At 42.9% G+C, this 23,065-nt stretch overlaps 1 protein-coding gene across 1 annotated transcript in view; it reads right to left on the bottom strand.

The window, feature by feature from the left end:
* VPS18 (VPS18 core subunit of CORVET and HOPS complexes) overlaps window positions 1-19,306 on the bottom strand; it is an 89,175-nt gene extending 69,869 nt beyond the window's left edge. Inside the window, exon 1 of the mRNA XM_085626918.1 lies at window positions 19,057-19,306. Coding sequence (XP_085483044.1) covers window positions 19,057-19,147 — 91 coding nt within the window. The 5' untranslated portion in view covers window positions 19,148-19,306. The remainder of the gene's footprint in view (window positions 1-19,056) is intronic.
* Window positions 19,307-23,065: the final 3,759 nt, after the last annotated feature.

The raw sequence follows: 23,065 nt of genomic DNA, 5'->3' as shown, positions 1-23,065 counted from the left end.
CAGGGTGCAAGTTTACAAAGGACAACTCCATCATACCCAGAGATGTGTAGCTCAGGCATTAATGAACGATACTGAAAGAAATGCTTGGGGCAAATATAAAACAACTGAAATGACACGGAGGACAGATTAAAGAGGAGGCTACTAGCACACCAGGTTCACCACACATACCCCAACTATGGCTCGGTACCAAGATCAGGAACCACCCAACTGAGCCAAGAGTGCAGCGCCTTAAGGGGTTCATAAGCAGCGCACATCTCAAACTCTGAGGGGGCTCATATAAGCAATTGTCAGGGGGTCTCATTCAAGGCAATACAACAAGAAAGACGGATTGCAAATTAAAATACTAGCAACTGCCCACAACATTATTATTAAACGCCACTAAATTGGGAGGGGTGAACCAGGCCCAGATGTGATGACATATGATTCTTTTAGGTTTCCGGTGGCAAATTGCGATGCCTCTGGAGCCGAAATTGATTCATCAGATTTTGCTCATTTTGTGACATTAGGTTGTTTTTATCTGAAACTAAAATTCAATAAACGTGTTTAATAAAAACCTGAATCCACTTTCTGTGCCTTGAAAAGGGCACACATATTGCCAGCAAAGCCACCGCCACCAGGGGCACCTACATGACCTATAGTGGCTGGTTTATAAAGACAAGACATTATCTGTAAAAAATAAAACAGAGAACAAGTCGCTATACAATGAACAATAGCAGCGCCATGCTTCTTCCAGACTACACGGCACTGGTGCAACAAACAGTTCATGGCATCAATTCTAGAAGCGAAGCGCTGACTCCAGGAAATGAACGTGAAATAAACACTACTCTTCAGCGCCAAACTGAATGAGATGATAAACAACAAAACAAACATTTTCACTGAGCCTCAAGAGGCATGGGACTGAGAAGAAATGTTTGAGCCTGGCAAGAGAAGCCAGCATTTGACCAATCAACAATGAAGATACCCTATTAGACTCAAACTGGAGACCACGACTCAGGAAAACATCACAGCGGGAAATGGAATGTGCAATGGCAGGTGCGACAACCGTAAGGTTGGAGCACCTCTCTATAGAGGACTCGAATAGAGACATAACAACAGAACGTGAAAGAGCACCCCCAAAGGGACCCCGAAGTTCGGCAGACGTTCTGATCTAAAACTGCCAACACGAGTAAGCTCTAATGCTACCCCCTTGTGGACAGCAAATGGGAACAATGCTATGCCACAGACCCTCACTGATGCTTGGGCGTGGCAGGCAGGGACAGTGAATCGAAGCATGAACTTGCCACTCCTGCAAAATACTTCACACCTGAATAGCTTATGTAAGTGCAAATTAACAGAATCCTTACAGTTTAAAAAGGATTGGAGACAGCTGTCGTCCGAACCTGCGGTGAGGATGTTGGGAAAATAAATGTACAGTTGAGAGGGCTCCTGAAGATTGGGGAAAGAGGGGCATTTTCATAGTTTAGAGAGCACAGTTAATTTGGAGGTCGAAGTAAAAGAGACCTTCCTGCTCTCATGAGGGAGGAGGAAATGGCAGGACAGCGTGGTCATACACCCAACAGCATTTAATGAACACCCTGGCTCAATATAGAGCAATGAACAATGCTACTAAAAAGTGTAAAATATTGCAGGAAGATACAAAATAGTTTTCCTCTAGGAGATGCACCTTACGTAGGAGGAAGTGAGAGCATTAGAGAAGCGTTGGAGAGGCCAATGCACAATGGGGCATTCTTTGCTTAGGTCAGGGGTGTCCTTATGTGGATAACAAGGGTTCCATTTCAGGTGACTAAATCTGTAGCTGAAACAGACATTCATTACGAGATACTAACTGGAAGATAAGACAGTCAAAATCTAGTTCAAGTTAATGTTTATGCCGCTACTTTTGAACCTCACAAAAGTGGTGCATTACCCCACCGTGACCGGAGGCGACTGTGTATTAGATAGAGCACACACTTCCTTCCTGAACTCTGCAATAGTGAGGAATATCTGGTGATAAAAGAAAGAGCGACACACTGGGGATGATAAATACATTGATAGCACCTAACCCCAATGTAAAAGACTATTCATATTACGGCCAATGAATGATTTACGTGTCCTATTAGATAAGATATTATGTGCCACCCAGACCCACACTGCAGTTATCCACATGGAGTGCTTATGTAAAACAATCTTGGACAATAATACCCTCTTGCTGATAAGTGGGGAAGTTGGAAGGCAGTGATATTCCCAACTGGCAACTAGAAACCGCAGCTTTAGAGGACCCAGCATTTTAAGAATTACTGAGAGAAACGGCAGAACAATACTGGAGAGTGAATGAGGGTACACAGTCAAATATATTTTTGAGTGGGAGGATTTTCAGTAGTAAGACGCATTGTATTTAAATCGTAAGCGGGGTGAGACGGGACTTAACTAGATAACTGGACACACAGGAAAGTAAACTGCTGAATCTTGACAGGATATCCACAGACCCCTTGATAAAAAGTTCATTAATTACAAGTATTCAGATGATAGATGAGGAAGTGGTACAGCCAGAGGAAGAGGTCACCAGGCATTCACTGACTCTGCTCTCTATAATTCACAAAGCATTACATTAATAAATAAGAAAATCCAAATTCGTAGCATTACCACGTGAGTAAAGGACATTAAAATGCCAGTCAAAGGGGCAGCAAAAGATAATACACATGACGCTAATGGCCTTCCTCTAGAATTTTACTCTATATACGTCAACTTATTAGGGCAACAATCAGTGGATATGTGTAATTCAAAAGCACAAGAGCAATGCCTCCCTCCTGTGACTCGTGAGGTTTTAGTAATATCCCTACTGAAACCAGTGCAAGAACCAACTGTAACGGCATCTTGATTAGCCATTATCGATGCTCAATACAGACTACAAAATCCTGAGTGAGGTCCTGACTAATAGATTGCTCCCTCAAGTGGCGCAACTGGTCCACGCCGATCAAGACGACACACATTCTTGTACATCAGGGGGGGTGATACAGACTTTAGATAAGTCCTATGAACTGTGACAACAGATACAGAAAAAGCACCTTGAGCTGCAGATACCTATTCATGATCTCCGAATTAAAGAGCTATTGATGAATCCTATGATTCAGTTATTGCTGCTGTTTTTTAAAAAGCAACGACGTTCCGCTGGGTGCTAGTCTGCTCTGCAACAAAGGTAAATAAACACTACTCAAAAGAGAATAACAAATACTTATAAAGATGAAGTAGTTAAAAAACAAACTAAATAGGTTTTGCCTAGCGGATCGAAATTTAGACAAAATACAAAATTATATACCAAAACTTAAAAAAGTAAAAGTTATATAAAAGACTTCTAAATTGTCAGAATTGGTAAATTACTATCATCCACTACAAACAACTTGACATATTATTGCAATATACATACTCAAAAGCCCTTTCACTGGCACAGATAAACCCCAAAAGTATAGTTCAGCATGACTTCCCAATCACAGAATAGGAAATTACCAACGCTATTAGCTATTTCCCCCAATCATAAAACTACGGGCCAATGGCTTTCTTGTCTCATTTTAGAATAAATATAGGAGGTTACACGTCTAGACAACAGAAAAAAGAAGATTTTTGGTTTACAGAACAAACTAACTAAAAGAATGCTAGAATCCACCCTCACTTAGATTTCTAAAGCTTGCGAGAATCTAAAGCATTCCACGTGATGCAAACCATTACACATTTGAATCGGAATGTGTATATTCTACTAAATCCTCAGCTAATGAAATGTTTTCCCTAGATACTGTGCAGGGATTTCGAATTATATAAAATATCTACTTGTCCAAGGAACAGGACGCTTCATAAATCTGCTTGTGCTGTAAAACAAAATCGACTTGTCCCATTTTGTGCAATGCAATGAGGTGACAAATTATGATAATGTTCTCCTCATAGCAGGGCCATGATGATTGCATAGCGGATTACGCCATCAATCACATATAATGCTAAAGTTGGATTCAAGCAAGGCTTTGAATTTGCCTACTTTCCTAAGATCAACATACATAGGCTGAAAGTGTTCAGGAAGACGTTGTTCGATGGTTGGAATTCCCTGTGAGTCAGTGCACATACACAAACTTACATTTTCACCAACTCCTTTCCTATCTGTCCCACACTGGAAAAGAAGTACAACTTGTTTTCAAGGAGGGGAGTAAGGAAAGTGTCTTTGCAATAATTCAGCAGATTATCACATGACTAAATATCGGGATGTATATTTGTTTATACCAGAATGAAATTCAAAAATGTTTCTAAGGAGTACGGTCTTATACTTACAATTACAGGGACTTTCACCCATCCCTCTTTATCCATTGTTCATTTGTTGGCTCATTCACATTTTTCCTCTTCTCTCACTACAGCATGGGGCAATAGGACAGCCCACTTCAGCCATCGGATAACTTTACTGTGAGTGACAGCATACTGCTCTTTCACAAGGAGCATATCCTCATTCAAAGTAATCACTTTCTTTTTTTTATTTGAACTCTTTTTATTGAAAAACATAAGCTTCGTACGTCATATGGTGAAGAGAGGTTTGACGGTCTTTGGAAATGCACATAGCTTTACCTCGCTCTACAACGGATTCAGTGATTTCCAGCATTTCAGAAGTGGCGCTTGTATGGCCCAAAAATGTGCAGCATGCACACACTTGTCGCTCAGAACCCCCACTCCCCAGTAACTCTCCCTCACCATCCATTCGCTCTCACCCCCTGTACTTACTCCATGCCCCCAACACTTTCTCCCACTTTTCAAGACAGCCTCTTGCTTTGTATAACACTTGTTCGGCTGTCTAGCACCAATCCAGGTCTGCCTCCCACTCCGCCATCCCTGGAGAGGGGGAGATGGTAGGGGGGGGGGGGGGGGGGGGGGGGGGGGGGGGTTTGCAGCACTCCACGCTGCCAACTTTAGCCAGACGTCCATGTGCCTTGGCCAAGTCTCTTCCCATTTAATCCCCAGGAGCAACCACTTAGCGTCAAGGGGAACCTCCAAAGCCGCGACCCGGGTCATTTTTGCTGTCACTTCAGCCCAATAGCTCCGTATGTGTGGGCACTCCCAGAGGACGTGGAAAAACATACCCTCACTCACACAACTCCTCCTGCATAGCGGAGTCTCTGCCTTGCCGATTTTGTGAAGTAGTGTTTGTGAGTAGTAGGACCTTTGCAGTATTTTGAGGTAGACCAATCTGAATCGTACTTGAATGGCTCTCTATCGCGGGCTCTGGAGGGCCTTTGCCCAATCCTCATCCTTAAGCTCTCCCAGGTCTCCCACCCACACTAACCTCACAGGGCCCAGCAGATCGGGGGAATGTTGGCTAGTTTCTTATATATCACTGACACCCCTTTCTCCTTCAATACCTCTGTGATTATTCGTTCTTCCAGAAGGAAAGACTCGGGTATCTGCTCACCCTCCCGCAGGTGACAGCGAAGGCCTGGCCCAAGGTGTAGGTATCAAAAGCGCTCGGAGTCTGCCAGGGCATATTCCCGGCAGAGCTCCTCGAATCCAAAGATGGCCTAGTCCTTCCAGACGTCTCCTAGATGTTCTATGCCTATGAACTCCCACTTTGAGAAACATTTTAGTCCACTCAACTCGGACAGTAAGTGACTATGCCAAAGTGGCGTCAGCCTGGTAAACTGCCAATTCCAGCCCAGAAACCCTGGGGCCTCCCTCCAGACTCTGATCACTGTCTAGGTGTGTTGCGGTATGACCTTGTCACTCACCACACCATACAGGAGGCCCTTGTATCCCACATGGCCCGTAGTCTCCCTGTCCACTCAGGTCCCCATGGCCCGTGAAGACCCATTCATTGATCACCAGGAGTTGTGAGTCCCAATAGTATTCAAGATATCCGGAATTGCCAGTCGCCCATCATAGACTCCCCCCTTTGGAGTTTGTTCAGTGCTATTCTCATGGCTCCCCCAGTCATAGTAACCAACGGACCTCTCAATCTAAAAACATCCGGAGGGATACTGTAAGCGGTATTCTGCATGACATAAAGGAATCGCGGCAGGCTCATCATTTTGTACAGGACCGCTCTTCCCATCAATGTCAGAGGCAGGCTATCCCAAAGTGTCACGCTCTCCTTGAGCCTCTCCAACTAGGAAGATAGATATCGCCCCCAATAATGAGTATATCACAGACTTGGAACAATTAATGGTGTAGCCCGAGTGGTCTCAAAAGATGGGAAACACCTGCATGATTCTGTCTATTGAGAAGTGGGGGCACGTGACGTAGAGGAGAACGTCATCAGCATAGAGGGAAATCCACTCCTCCCACCCCCTTGGGCACCCTGATGCCTCATATCAAGAGATCCTGGTGGATCCATTCCACCAATTGCTCAAGCGCCAGGGCAATCATGGGGGAAAGCGGGCAGCCCAGTCGAGTGCCACTCCGCAGCTCAAAGCTACAGGACGTTGCGACGTACACATGCACCCTGGCCATGGGCACTCAGTAAAGTAGTCTAATCCAGATGCAGAACTTCAGCCCGAAGTCCAGCCTCTCCAGCATCACAAACATATAGTTCCATTTAACTGAGTCAAACGCCATTCTGGCAACTAGGGCCAAAGTAATTACTTTCAGTATAAGGAACCATGTATGGTTTGAGACTAAGAAAATCTTAATAATCAATATTTATAGAGCCCGACAGCTACCTCAAACAGAGGTGCCTGGCGCTATTGCGGGCTTCTTTCTTCTTACTTTTCCAAATGTGTTTTTGGTTATATTGGGGAGGGTCTAGCATCTCCGGCTAAAATAAAGTTTTACAAACCCACGACAAAACAAATATTGCCAAACCTAAATAGAGAACAGCACACAGTAGTCCTATTTGCTACACCAATGTTTACTTTCATGTTGTACATAATTGTTTTACACTGATTCTCCATGGCTCATCTTTTTTTTTTTTAAATATTGCCATGAATAAAACAGGCTTATTAATGATTAAGCAATAGAAAAGGATTTGTGTTAATGAACAATATATAAAAGGAGAGAGAGAGAGAGAGAGAGAGAGAGAGAGAGAGAGAGAGAGAGAGAGAGAGAGAGAGAGAGAGAGAGAGAGAGAGAGAGAGAGAGAGAGAGAGAGAGAGAGAAGGATTTGTGTTAATGAACAATATATAAAAGGGAGAGAGAGAGAGAGAGAGAGAGAGAGAGAGAGAGAGAGAGAGAGAGAGAGAGAGAGAGAGAGAGAGAGAGAGAGAGAGAGAGAGAGAGATATATATATATATATATATATATACATACACACACACACACAGACAATGCTCTCATAAATCCATGTTCTACTATGAACAGGCAGCTAAAGAGGTTGGGCCTACTTATCCAGTAAGTAAAGTAAACATAAAAACTTGTTGTCCTTGACACTAAACAATATGCCCTGGGTGTTGAGATGTAGCAATTACATACACCTACTCTGCTTAAATGGAAAGCTTGAGGGTGATACATTCTTCTGCCACTCATTGTCGCCCTTTCTGTAGACGGTGGCTGAAATAATATATACAATATATTTTGTCTAGTCCCCTATGTCGTTTTGTGATAGAGATCATGTAGCATTGGTGTAAAAGTAAATAGCATTGTGTGATGACAAAATCAGAATTCCATCAGAGTTTGTTGGGTTCCTGGCAGAGAGCAGTATTTTACTTCCCCGTATCTATATTCAAGGAATACAATCTCTTGAACAATCACACAGGCATGGGGATTGTTACATTTTAATAAAAACTTAAAACAAAAAGACCCAAATCGTTATACTAGGGATCAGGAAAAAACAGCCTTATGTGTGAATGGCATAATCAGTGTGATGAAAAAATCAAAGAAAACATCACCATTTATTATAGGAGAAATTTGAGCTATTTGAGAATGAGACAGTCTTTAAAAGTTGTACATCAAATCAGGTTTCTTAGTTAACTCAAAGTAATATAGTTCCAAGTGCTTCAGTAAAATATGGAATATTATCAATTCACCAGTAGAATGTCACTGAGGGCCATATGTATGTAGCCCAATACCGGTCGGTAACGGCCGATTTTCGGTAAATATACCGTTACCGACCGGTATTTAGGCTTTTGATATGTAGGGGGATCATTTCTGTATTCGGTAATTTACCGAATCGGTAAATACCGAATACAGAAATGAGATGTAGGGGGAGTGTGTGGTGGGTGTGGGGATTAGTTATTTACCACCAACTGAAAGTTGGTGGTAAATGACGAATGACTCAGTTAATGCATTTTTTGGCCCTTAGATGTGTGCAATGTGGCAGACACACATGCCCTCAGGGCATGTATGTGTGCCACATGTGCACACATGCAGGAATCAGGGGTGCAACAGGGTGTCAATGTGACACCCTGCCACCCTTGATTGAGCTCCCCCCATTACCGATTCGGTATTTACCGATTCGGTAATGGTAACTGGCTTCCCATTGATTCCTATGGGCCTCCTGGCCCATAGGAATCAATGAGATACAGGTTACCATTACCGAATCGGTAAATACCGATTCTAAAATACCGACACTTACCGATTCGGTATTTTTTTACCTACATTACATTTACCGATTCATAAATACCGAATCGGTAAAATTCGGTATTTAAGAATCGGTAAATGTAATTTACCTACATAAGGCCCATAATGTCAAAGGTGCAAAATGTTGCTTGGCGGCCAACGTTGCATCTCTGGGCAAAGAAAATAGGCCCCATGTGATTTTCATTAAGGTTGGAATTGCAAGTAGGTAACTACTATAACAAATAACTGAGAGACAAATGAGTGCATGAAACCTAATCATCAAGACCAAAGAATGGAATAATAATGTAATCTACCACTATCAGATAAAATGAAGCATTGGCAAACCCAATCTACTCACAGATGGCCATTGCAGATGCTAGTGCGTCCACAGCAGCCATCTTTGAATGGATTTTCAAAGAGGAATAGAAAATGCATTTAAAGATGGCCACCACAGATGCAAACACTTTTGCTGTACAATATTTCATAGGTTCTTAAACAATAACAAAATCCAATAAAAGATGCAAGCTGTGCATGAATCCACAAGGGCAAATATGGACAGCCATCTTGTACTTGCAACATTTGAAAAGATAAATTAAAAAACGAGTAAACCTTAGAAGAAATAGGAAGCGATTGAACTTCAACTGTATCATTTGCTTATGCAATTTTGATTAATTTACTAGTGCAATTTTGTAACTGGACATTATTTTACTGTAGGAAAGTAACTGAAATGTATCAGCCGTTATCCTTTTTAGTAATGTTTTAAAGAACGTTTAAAGTGTTAGTAACTGTTGAAGCGGAGAGGACTGTAGTTTTATCTGTTCAGTGTGCTTTGACAAAGAGAGGAACTGTTAAAAGAACTGATAGGGTGCTAGCTTTATGAGCTAGTTTTGCATTATTGTAAAGTGCATTGTGAGTGTTTGCAAAGTGCCATTCTTGGCGCCTTTTAGTTTGTCATATGATGTGAGAATGTTAGTGTTGTAGTGCAATACATTAAGATAAAAGAAACGTAATAAGTATGCATAAGTTGTGTTAGTATACTCACAGGATTTAGTAATGTCAAGGCTACAGTTATTACCATTGTAAATTTACTGACTTTTTCAATTTCATCCAATTCAATATTAGCAAAACCTCCTAATCTTTTGTTTAAATCTGTCATCCCAGGGCACGCGTAAAATATGCACAGCGGAGGAGAACATACGTCTAGTAGATTGGTGTCTTAGGTAGAGTAAGATAAGTAGGGTAGTTTGGTATGGTAGGTAAGGATTGGTGGGTAAGACAGGTGTAATGTAGGACTTGCTTGAAGTAGTTAAAAAGCCATGGAATATTAATAATAATATTATTCACATATTAAAGTGTAAATCTGCTCGAACTAAAAAAATTACAGAACAAACTAAAACCTGTAGGTTTACACTGCTCCTTCATTACTGCAATGATGGACATGATAATAAAACACTGCATTTTTAATGAAAATGTAGTGAAAATAAACAATAGAAAGAACCTCTTTTGGTTTGTACTTTTGCAGTGCGATTCATTATTCAAAACTGCAGCATTCTTGAAATTAAGAAAGCATGTGTGTGCACACGTATTTACTTTGTTAACAAAAAAAGCTGCCAACTGAGTAACATCTTAACTTAAAGAAACACACAAGGTCATTTAGTGAATAGCACTGTGGTTTTATGATAGGCTAAGGCATCCAAACAGCATCATTTGCTTAGCAAACAAAACATAAATCAGTAATTAACATATGGTGTGCCATATATCAAAGAACACACACAAGTTCCAACTTACTTGCAATAATAAATCATGACATGACAGAAGTTAGAAGGGTGCTGAACCAATACCCACTCTTCTCTATATATTATTTCTTATTGCACTTTTATGAAGAAATTATAAATTGAGGTGTTCCACATGGCTTAAGTCATATGTACCCAAACCTCAAAACAAGACTAAATACATGTTTACAAAGATCTCAGAATCTTTCAAGGCATAGTGTAGGCTTACAAGACTGTAAGCAGACTAGTTCAGATAGCTCTTGTAAATAATTTTTCATGCTTGCAATGGACAGCAGGTACGGAAGCCAAACTTTGTTATGTTCCGAAAGAAGGGAAAAGCATACCCTTGTTTCTTTTTACATTATCCACAGAAATAAATTGTGGTAGATTATTACAGAGTGTCACTAAACGGAGTGACTACTTTTTAAGAGCACAGGGTATTATGGAAAAGTCAGGCAGGCCAGTGGCACGAAATTGAGCATTTTAAGAACTTTAAGACAATGCTCAAGATGGCTCCACCATGAGGAAAACACAAAAATCTGGCGGTAGCAGGCAAGTGGAGACAGGTGAGAGTATATGATGATAAAAGCATAAGGGCTTACAGGGGTTATTGTAGCTTAATTTACCGTGTCTGTATAGTACTTTGCTTTGGTTGATGCAATGAGCCATCTGTGTGATGCGTGGAGTGTCTCCAGTACCATGTCATTGGAAGTTTAATTTTCCTTTCATTTTCTGTTCTGTGACTGGAGCGTTTATGTTCAGAGAAGTCTTTAGAGTACCAGAGTACTAAAAGTTCTAACTTTCACTTAAGTTCTAAATGGCGTGTGAATATTCACATCGTTTTTCAAACAGTGTTGAAATAATTTAGTAGGGTGCTTGTGTTGCATTGGACGCAGTGTTAGAAGTGGGGGGGAACGGAAGGGCACGGCGTGCCCCTACTTTTAAAAATTATGCTAGTCCGTTCCCCTACTTCTTGATTTTAAAAAAGCGTCCCGGGACTGCCCTAATTCAGGCCCGGTTCTAGTAAGGGCTTGAAGGCAGGCGCAAAACGCCATGGGGCTCAAAGTGCTTCAAAACCCGGGCGCGCACACAGACAGTTTCAGAGATTATCGCAGCCGTACCAGAGTACTTCACAGGTCTTTAAAAGACCATTTACATGTTAACGAGGCTTTGTTTCTTTTTTCACCCCTTCATCTCCACCAGGGGCATGGCGAAAGGCGACAAATCCTTTCTTTGGCCGCGGTAACCTTTGCCTACTGTCCTGCTGCGTGGATATTCTTTTTCTCTGCAGCGCAGGAGAAAAGAAGTTTGTTTATTTTGATTCGCCTTTCCCAACCCCTGCAGCTGCTTATCACTTCAGGCTGCGACACTAAGATTGACTAATGGAGTAGGTAGGAGAATGTGTCACTATTTGTTTTTCTTTTTAAATTCTGCACAGGCGCAGCAGGACATGTACTTTGTGTGTGCTTCATTTAATCCGTTTTTATCATTACCATGGCTGATGCAGGACAACAATAGGACAATAAAAAAATGCCCAGATAACGCTGGGTATTAATGATCCTGCTGGAGAGCAATCATTTCTCTGTTAGTAGTTAAGTGCAGATGAACTGTATTTTATGTGGGTAGCTCAGTGGGTTACTGTCATTGTGACAGAGATCCTTGTGTTGCTTGCAGTTCAGAAGTTACAATCCTAACATAGGACAGTGACCAATGAACTGTCACCAAAGAGCTGTATGCAAACCTGAATGATATAGTTAGAACTTCGCGTTTTTTGTTTTGTGATATAGTTAGAACTTCCCCAGTCTTTCATTATTCTAATGTTGCTAAAATTAGTATCTTTGGGCAGATATACATTTTTATCAGTAAAGCCAACCCCTAACCACTGGAGTACTCTTTAAATCCTGAGTTTGTGCTTCTCCAGACCAAACCCTCTTAAATATACTGCCCACCAGTATGGATGACATGTGATTCATACACCTTGTAATCCTCATTGGCTTCTGTGACATTCCCTGTAGGCTGATTTACATACTTGTATGATTCGTTGTCTCTGTATAATGTGTGCGTGGTGTAAAGTACTGACACACACTACACTGATATGAGTAGCGCTACACAACAAATGAAATGCATATGAGAGAGGGGCTACATAAAGATGAGGGGCACTGTTGGAGGGTGGCAGTGAGGGAATCCGAGGAGGAGGTAGTGGGAGTGGCTATGGAGCGATGAGGGGCACTGTTGGAGGGTGGCAGTGAGGGAATCCGAGGAGGAGGTCATGAGGGGAAGGGGCTATGGGGGGATGAGGAGCACTTGTGGTGTATGGCAGTGATTATTGGTGTGGCGCCAAAAAAGACTTTCGCATCAGCGCTAAAGCCGGCCTTGTCATGGCCTTTCTGTTTTTGTTTATTTAATTAGCAGTCGGGTCATAAGGGCTACTGTGGAACATACTTTAAAGTGTGTGCTAATTATATTTACTGCTATATTCAATGTTTTAAGTTTGAAGGTGATTTTACTAATGTTTTTACCGGGATAAATGAAAGTGGAGCCCGATGGTGCCTGATATGGGGCTGGGGCCTAAGGTCAGCTGTGAGATAAGGTGCACTGGAGAGGAGTAGTGGATAATCAAGCCTGTAAGGGAGTGCGTTGCGGAGTCTGGGGTCAGGTGGAGGTAGCAATGAAGAGGGATCCTCCATGAAGGCTCGAACAGAGGGAACACAAGTAGTGTCACTTGCCTGATACTACCACCTCAGAAACCTCCTCTTCCCATCAAAGGAAAATTACATAGAAAAAACAGTTGTTGAGAGTGATAATATTTAGAAAGAGATTTGGAAAAGAGTGCGATTTACTGGGCCTTGTAAGACTAAGAAGAGATAAAGGAGGGCCCGGAGGATTTGCAGTCTGGGTGTTGCTACTCCCAAGATAATTTTGGAAAAAAAACTATAGGGTCAAATACTGCATTTTATTTTCAACACCCCATTTTTACACAAATTCTCTCCAAAGCCATTACTGTGCCAAGACAACATCCCCAGGAGTTGACCACATTTTTTTTCAAGATGCACAATCTGTTCCTCCCATAAGTAAATATTTACCTCCACTTTGCCAAGGCCTGTGTTTTGTCCTGCTTGCTCACATGTTATCTCACTCAGGCTCACTACCCCCATTATTCATTCTCATTCACTTTCCCTTTTACTCAAAATTGCTCACTTGCACTCACTCTTCAACATTCGGTATCACATTCTCACTCACTCAGTCTCACCACTTTTTCCTACTCTGATTACCTCATTCTAACTTACAGTTTCACTTACTCTACGTGACTCCTTCTCACTCACTTTCTCTCACTTTCATCGACATACACTCTTTCACTCATGCTCAGTTACATTCAGGCACTCAATCATTCACACCCACATTTACTTACTCACACTCATTCTTCTTTGCAGGACACTTTAATACATATGTGCTATACTATGTTTGAGCAGCTAGCTGGCTGACATGAATAAGAATTATTTATTTATCTCACTTGTAAAGCGCACTCTCACCTAGCAGGCATCCTGGCGCTGACAATCAAGAGTGCACAATTTGTGGACAAGAAGGAGCCCTTGTGGGTTTCCGTGAGTCAGATCAGATTCTCTTTAAGAGTTCCTTTGTCTCTGAGCCCTGCTTAACACATGTGTACAGGAGGAGCCCTATATTCATGTCCAAAGTGTTTGAGACAAAAAATACTCATTGATTTCTGAACGAGAGTAAAAGCGTTAAGGTAACATGTCGTTCCTGCTTATATTTTGCATGCTTTACATAATCCTGCATTCCCTATGAGTATCTGCTTTTCCCAGAATGTTGTTACTTTTTTTCAGGCACTGCATAATTTGAAATGAGTCACATCCAGGTGCTTATAATGGGGCAGAATTGGGTTGTAGGTGAAGACAGTGCGAGTTTCACTCAGTGGGGCAGAAGGGTGTTCGGTGGGGATAGGATGTGGCATTATGGCCAGAGCTACCAAATTTGGAACTGGGGAACCTGGTTCAGCCTTCATGCCTTGTCCATCAGACTACTCCTGAGGGAGCACCCATGATAGACTTTAGAAGGCCCCACTAGACCTTAGAAGCCCTGGTCTCTTAGCACCAGCAGGTGAACCCTACCGATGGCCAGTTGGGTAAACTTGAAGCCCTGTCCACCACAATTCATACCGAAGTTCACCAACAGTCTTGCGGGCAGGTCTACAAAGCAGCACACCCTAGAGCAGCAGTGGCTTTGTCACACAGTAGTTTTCCTGCAATAATAAAAGTCTCCCACACAACCCCCACGGTTTTTGACGCATTCATAGATTGACAAAGACTTGTAATCCTGGGAATGCGGCAAAATCTTGCGCTACCCCAGAGGAGGCATAACTAGGAGAAATATCTTTATTTCTCCTTGCTTTTTCCTCTTTCAAACTGTGCTTTATTCTGCAGCCCACATAGAAAGATGAAAAAGCCTCTCAGGATTGTTTTTGTACAGGAAGGTGCCCCTTCCTGCACAAAAACAATCCTGCATGCAAAGGAGGCACCCTTGCACCCTTGCACCATGGGGCAAGTGTGCCTGCGTTGAAGCTAGGCTGTCGAAATGGCGCCAGTGCAGGGGGAAAAGACCGGAATGCACCATATTGGATAAATACGGCACATTCCCGCCCTTTCCCTGTGACGCAGGGCAGCGCAGCAAAGTAACTTGCTGTGCTGCCCTGCGCCACCATTCCCATAAACATGTCCCTAAGCTCACAAATAGTAAATTGACCACACTAATTATCTGTGTAAGAGCATGTATTGATAAACACAATGAGCCACTGACCTTTTTCTTGGATCTTGTTGAGTTGCCAAGCACAGCAGCAGATCTAATCTTAGATGCCTTACTTGCATGCTTAGAGAGACACGGTTTTACTGATGAGTATTTAAAAAGTCATTTGGTTCAGCTTGTAACAGATGGTGCTTCCAATATGATAGGTAGGAAATCTGGTGTGGCAACTCTTCTGAAACTGAAATATCCACAGTTGAGTGTATGGCACTGTGCTAACCACAAGCTGGAGCTTGCTGTGGGTGATGTTTGTAAAGAAGTCGCAGGCATTAATCAGCTCAAATTTTTTTTTTATAAACTATATACCATCTACCATGCCTCTCCGAAAAATCAGAGAGAGCTTGGGGAATGTGCTCTGGAGGTAGAAGTAAGACTTCTGGCAATTGGAAAGGTGCTAGATGTACGTTGGGTGTCCTCAAGTGAAAGATCTGTGAGAGCTGTTTGGAATAACTACAAAGGACTTATTAAACATTTCATGGAATCTTCCGAAGACTCAACGAGGAGTGACATTGAGCAGAGGAAATATGCTGGTTTAAACCGTTTATTAACCTCCCTGGTGTTTGTTGAAAATATGGGCATTTTATATGATGCTCTCACAGAATTGGGTGACCTATCCAGAAGGCTTCAGCGGCGTGATATGACCATATATGAGGCCGATCGTTCAATACAGATGCAGATTTTAGTGTTTGAATCAATGGCTGATGCACCTGGGCCCTTTGTTTGCTACAACTGCATTAGATGCTGCTGAACGGATGCAGTTTGCTGGTGTAGGACTGCAACAGAACAAAGGCTGTGTTAGCATCAATAGGGCACAGTTCTCTAGGAGCTTAGCAAATAACCTACGAAAAAGGATGACAATGTCTAATGCATCAAATGTTTCTAGATGCACAACCACAAACAATGATGAAATCGAATACAAAGAGTTAGTACATAGAATGAAACTCCTACAACCAGTTTATTGGCCAGATCCAGTAGACATCTTATACGGTGAGGGAGAATTACAAAACCTTTGTAGCAGGTTGCATGTATTTGAGACCAGGCAGTACATCCTTGGTTTCAGAGAGTACAAACAAAATAAAAATTGCATCTCTGAAAGCCTGAAACCATTAATGCACATTATAAACACCTTTTGTACCTCAACTGCTGAATGTGAACGGGGCTTTAGTGTAATGAATGATGTGCTCACACCACTGCGGAACAGAATATCAATCAATCGTCTGTCTTCTACAATGTTTATAAATATCGTGGGGCCACCTGTCATAGAATTTAAACCTGAATTTTATGTTCAGAAATGGTTAGAAAAAGGGAGGAGAAGTACAGATGAATGAAACTGCATGGCTCGGAGACAAATGGCTTATGATTCCACTTATAAGCGTATTTGGAATATTCTGTGATTGGAAACATGTCCCACATTGTAAATGAATTAAATATAAACAACTTATATATTAAACCTCAAATAAACATGTTTATTGATTCTTTGAATTAAATAACGTTATAAGCTGTAACTGGTCAGTGAAATGCCAAACGTTCAAAAATTGGTATGTTTTGCTATTTCTAGCCACACCTCCGACTCCGCCCACTAATCCAAACCTTGGGTTAGTCCCGCCCCCTGAGTCTCCGCCCACAGTTCCCCTACTTTTTTTTCCCCACTTCGACCACTGATTGGACGTGGAGTTTGCAGGGCGAGAAAGGAGTTCCAGCATTAGATTATTTAAAGGATCCTAAGGTTAGGTCTGCTCTTTTGGGTTCACCTTGGACGCTCAGCGGGGAAACAGGAATGGTGAAGTGAGTGGTCTGTGAATGGGTATTGGTGGTTTACATTGGATTGTTGAGAAGACTAAGTTGAGGATTTAGCATTTGGAGCGTGTTGGTTGAGTGATGTGCTGGACCTGGTAAAGGCCGTTTCTTTTTTTTCGGGGGGGGGGGTAGCTTTTGTTGTGAGGGAGGATGAAGAGATCCAAGAGGGTGGTGCAGGGGTGTTCGATGGATGAAGGGGTGACAAGATCCAAGAATTCATCAATAAAGTCTTTGTTCTGCCAGGGAGGTCTGTATATTAAATGAAAGGTGGCAGTGTGAGTTGCAGAGAGAGGGAAGCGGCATTCCAGGAGCACCATCGATCAAATGTCACTGGTTTGCCTACGGTGCAGGACCAAGAGAACTTGTAGCTGACAACTAAGCCTCCTCCCTTCTTATGTGCACGGTTAACATGATGGAAGCTTTAGTGTGTGGAAAGAAACATTTTTAGGGTGTGCAAGGATATGGGACTAAGCCATGTTAATGTAAAGAAGAGGGTGTCAAGCTTGTAATAGGTGATGATGTATGCAATGTCTTGTGCATGGAATACTGCAGAGAAAGCGTTAATGAGCATGAATGGGAAAGAATTCTGTATTTTGAGGGTGTGTGGTAGTCAGTGGGATGTGCAGGAGGATGGGTCTATGTTTAACTAGAACAATATGAGAGTGCTTGTATTGTGTAGGGCGCAAGACTGATTTGCATATGGCTGGGTCCAAACTGGAATGGCATGGTGAGCAAAAAAACGATTGATTTAAGCCCAGATCTCTGTACTGAGGTGAACGTTGGTCCCGTGCTCTCCATGCCACTGGAATCAAGCTATCCTGGCTGAAGAGGGGTGAAACCCCGAAACTGGTCCTAGGATGCTTGTTTCCAGTCCAGGGAGGACCTGGCTTGGCAGTTCGGGCTGAACTGTTCCCATGAGGCACAGGGTCAAGACTGGTTTGCATATGGCTGGGTTCAAACTGGAATGGCATGGTGAGAAAAAATACGATGGATTTAGGCCCAGATCTCTGTACTGGGGTGAATGTATGACATTGTTCTGCATTCTGTCCATCAACTGTTGTTTTTGCATGTATTGTCTAGGGCTTCATGAGACTGTGGGGTTTAGCAGTATAGGATGCTGGGTCAAGCACATGATTATATTTTACCTTGCAGGTTTCAGTAGAACAAGGGCTCTGGTCCAAAGGTCTGTGTAGCGCCAACAAGTCCAAACAGGCAATGCCCTTGTTGGGTCCACCCATACCAGCACTGCCTTGTCTGTGTCTGCCCTTTGCTGGACGCATGACATTAACTATTAACGAAAGTCAACTCTAAAATACCATGATAATCCAGAAGTCATCCGTTTTTGAGCTCCTACATTTGGCCCAAAAAAAATTAAAATCTACTAGTGACATAGGTAGATTTTCCTTATCAAACATTGTTGCAAGCTGAGCGAAGTGGGACTAATACTAAGGCTAGATATCCAGATGCCACATACAAAGTAACTCACTAACCACAACACTACCTCGACACAGACTTTATCTCCGTGAATGCACATGCTGCAAACCTAGGTATCCAGAATGAATGCAGGTCTAGCACAAAGCACATATTCAAGCCTAGAACCCAACAATAATAAACCTACAGCTGAGAGAGGATACACAGCTGGGAAAGAGTATCGTTGTGGTGAAGTGCTGTCCAAGTAACCAGCCTCTACACAAATGTTTTCATCTAATGGAGTCCTCTTTGGAGGGTCACGTGACAATCACCTTTTGGTGAATGTCCGTTGCCTTAAGGAGTTTATGCTTCAGTAGTTGAACCGGGGGCATAAAAGTGCAATCCTCGCAGGCGTAGATCCTTTTAGATGCACTGTGATGCACACTTGCATGGAAAGAGGCAACTCATCCTACTTGAGGCATCTGCAGAGTGCAGACACGCCTACCCAAAGCATCGTCCGCGGCCCTGTCCCGGAGAAGAGATGTTCGTGACAGGACTGGAAGTGAGCGGTGTAATAAAACAGCAACTTTCTTAGGCCCAGTGGAGTAGTAAGCCTGCCATTGACTCTACAGGCAATGTCAAAAGGCCAGAATACCTTAGTAAAATAATGGCGGTGCAGTGGCCCCTCACGCATCTTGGTCCCGGTGACACTGCACCGGCTGCAGTACTGATAGCTACGTTACTACGCAACCCCACCTAAACTTACCAGACAGGGGGACCCCAATGCTTCCGCGGCCCTGGCTCTGAGTGAGCGGCCGGGACAGTGAATCCTCATATTCGTCTAGGATGGATGCCATGCTGAGTCCGCCACAGGGCACCACCGCTGTCCTGCCTCACTCTCCCCGCGCTGCAGCCTTAACCCTAGCCCGTTAACGCTCCAAAGCAATAGCCCAGCAGCAGCACAAGCTACACCGCACCCGGAAGAAGATCGTGGCTCAGCTGACAGCCACGTGACCGCCTGCACTGACACGCATGGACATAGACAGCGGACTAGATGTGGACTTTGATTGCCGCCCTAATATACTTCAAGTGCGCCAAGTGTGGTTTTGAAATTGACAGCATGCTCCTGTTAAGTTGTTTAAAATTTCTATTAAAACGATGTGTCTGCCTTTTTAAGCAATTTACGTTTTTTAGACAGCTTTTTGCGTCTTGACTCACGGTCGCACATGCAACAAAATTAACTTTTTGTACAGTGCCTCCTTCGAAAAGATTCGGAAGCCAATAATAACTGCAACTCTGTAGCATACATGACAAATTTGGTAAACAGGCAGAGGGATGTTTTGAAAAAAAGACACGGGCGAATGCAGAGAAACTACTTACTAGTAATCTTCATTACTTTTAGTCTTACTTATCCTCTATCCAGTCATTGGGGGTGTTGGTTGGATATGAATTTTCCTTAAATAAATGAAAGCATAAGAGGCCTTTGGCAAAACAGCAACAAGTAGGTTTAATCAAACGCTGCGTCCGGGAGAGCCTGGACAGAATGCGTCTGTTTAAAATCTCTCGATGTATAAAGTTTGGGACGTCAATTTATACAGTTCGTGAGGTACAATAAAACACTTTGCTATATTCCAAAAAAGCATTATAGTTGTAAATCAAAACACCCGGGCATCTGATAAGGACACAGATATCTCTCGATCTCGGAGAGAGCTAGTGTGGTCCAGTGTGTATGTGTCGTGAGGTACATGAATCCCTCTATGCCTAAATATTCAACTTTGTGCGATGTGTGTATGGCACTAAATTTGTTTCATTCTTGGTGTGAGAATGATGCTCTTTTTTTGGGGGGGGCAATCTTATTCGTTTTTTAAATCCACCAAGTAAAGAACAATTACAGCCCCATCTCACCTCCCAATTATAACCAACCATTTAACAAATCACATCCAAAAACCATATGCTCCCCACCTCCTCCATATCTTATCATGCTTGAGTGGACTGCCTGGTGCATATAAATAAGACTTTTTGAGTTGAGCGCACCAGTCCACTCCCGCCCTCCATTCCGCCAGGCACTAGGCGCTGGAGGAGTTCCAACTCCGGGCAATGTTTCTGTTAGCAACCAATGTGGCAACACCCACAAGTGTACGGTCAGCCAAGGAGCTGCCAACCTCATCAACCATGCCCAGCAGGACCACCCTGGGGGTTAGCCGATGACCCCCCTCCAAGACCTTCGAAAGTTTGCCTCGTATTCGCTACCAATATGCAGAGATAACTGCGCAGGCCCAGGCTAAGTGGTACAAATCAGCTGGAGCTGCTGAACAGCTGAAGTGCGGAGGTTGGGGATCCTGCCAGCATGGTGTAATCATATCAGGGTGAGGTATGTCATGTGCTGGTAATTTAATTGAATTAGCCGGAGGCATATGGAGCTAGCCAATGTGCGCGGAGCTAACCATGCCTCCCTCCAATCCGCCTCATCGAGCTCACCAACCCAGCACTCCCGATAGAGTCGGAGTCTATCAAAACCATGTGGGGCATAGTGATGCTCTTTTCTGTACATTACTGTCTGCTAAGCTGGTGGTGCTGTTATGCTTGGTGTCCTTTAAGAGGGTGTTAGGTATCAGGACTCTGGACATTTCTGAGATGTGTTTTTCTCCAATACGTGTTCATTTTTACATTACAAGGCGTACAAAGAAAGCTTCTACCTTTGTGAAGTTTCCAAGTTTCCCAGCTCAAAGTTAGATGTGGTTAGATGTTTTAAGCAATATATGAATGTCACTAAAGAGATGAGGACCACAGCCGTACAGTTGTTCTTATATTTGCATAGACCCTTTGCTCCAGTAACGTCAACTACATTCAGTAAATGGGTTAAAGAAGTAATGGCATTGTCAGAGGTGGACACAACTCATTTTGGTGCTCATTCATCTAGGGGAGCTAGGGCCTTTATAGCATTCTGGGCTGGGGATAGATTAGAGAACATCCTTAATTCTGTAGATTGGTCAAGGTGATCAACCTTTTGTGCAGTGGTTCCCAAACTTTTTGGAAGCAGGCGTGTCACTTTTTAGAACAACAAACTTTCGCGACCCACCTCACTTTAATGGACATGAGAAGGGGTGATTTTTTTAATGTAGCTAAAACATCTAGTCGTAGCACATTGTCATTTGCACACAGCATTTTTTCCATTGATATAGTCACTAACTTTGCACAGACACACAGTTTTAGTAATTATGCTATATAGCACACGGCACTCAAATGAAAATGTGTGGAAATGGGGTGTCTGTGAATATTTATCATTTTTGCATCACCAATTAACATGCCTTTATTTGTTATAATCTGTTTAAAATCTCTATCTGCACACTTTAGAATTACAAAAAAAAATGTGTTTTGCTTTTCTAACAGCTGAATGCACATAGTTCATTCACTGGTAGTTATATTTTGTGTGTTGCAAAAAACTACATCCTAAGAATGTCACATAATTCACTTTAAAAACTCATCTCACTTTGAAGTCAGAGAAAGAAAAGTTAACACCAATCCCATGTTAAAAGAAAAGGTAGCATCCTGTCAGAAGACATAGCCTGTCATTTGATCTCTGCAGTTGAAGCACTGAAAATGTGACAAGATAAACACAGAATTTAAAGATATCTTTATTTATCACTTGTACTTTACCGACCCACTAAAAATGGTCTATGGACCCACTAATAGGTTGCGACCCACAGTTTGAGAAAAACTGCTGTAGAGCATGCAGAAATGACAGCAGTTAATATGCTTTGAGCATACATAATATGAGTGTTGTTTTGTAATAAAATTCAAACTTGAATGGGCATCTGTTAGAAGGTGGTGCAGACACTATGGGCCGCCCGGATTTTTTGCTTTTTGAGCACCTAATTGTTGAGCTTTTACTGTGGGGTAGCCTCATAAGTTGGCACTCACCTACAGTGAACTCAGGATGTAAGAGACTGCATGGGGATTTTACTGGTGTGCCCCTGGCTTGACCAGGCCACTGCGCAGCAGCTGGAGTAAGGGACACCGGGCTGGTTACATGCAGACACATGTGTACATGCGTGTGCACACGTGTACGGGCTGCGCAGGGGAGATTCCTAGCGTGCGCAGTCCAGAAGCAGCTACAAAGTGAATGGTGTGGCAGGACTTATGCAGTATTGGGTGGTGACATGGAATAGGCTTTATACACTGGAAAGAAACATGCCAGGGAAAGTCAGTGTGTCTTACTGTTTTTTTACTTCATCATTCCCCTATGGGAATGTGGAGCCATGGGCTAGATTAACTTCCATTAGGCCTACAGATTCCAGACACGCGCTTAAGTCCACAGTAGAGGATGTGAAAATAAGTATTCTGCAGGGTCCAAAGTCATATTTGTACTGCTTTTGGGTCATCCAGAACTGTCATATTTCTCTGAGCCAGCCATGGTCAGACCCAGGCTGAGGGCTGACCTCAGCTGGAAGGATTGATAACCTTTCTTCCACAAACGAGGGCCTCCTCTCCATGGAGAGAAGATGGGTGGGGCTAAAGGCTCATCCATTAGCAGTTGTCACTGGGTGCCAGGCACCAGGCTGCACCAAGGAGGGAAGGCAGCGTGGGGGAAGTGGCTTTTTCAGAAACATGTGGCCAGAGACCCTGGACGACGCCATTTTGAACAAGCCCAGAGGCTGGACAAGAAGGAGGGAGCAGGGGCAGGGAAGTGATGTGTCGCTGTTTGATAAGACCAACAGAGACTTCCTGCCAGCCCCCTACTCAACTTTTAAAAAGTGCTTGCAGAGGAAGAGACT

This window comes from Triturus cristatus, chromosome 9 (genome assembly GCF_964204655.1).
Source record: "Triturus cristatus chromosome 9, aTriCri1.1, whole genome shotgun sequence".
Lineage (NCBI taxonomy): Eukaryota > Metazoa > Chordata > Amphibia > Caudata > Salamandridae > Triturus > Triturus cristatus.
Note: the sequence above shows the minus strand (reverse complement) of the source record. Positions and strands in the feature narration are given on the sequence as shown.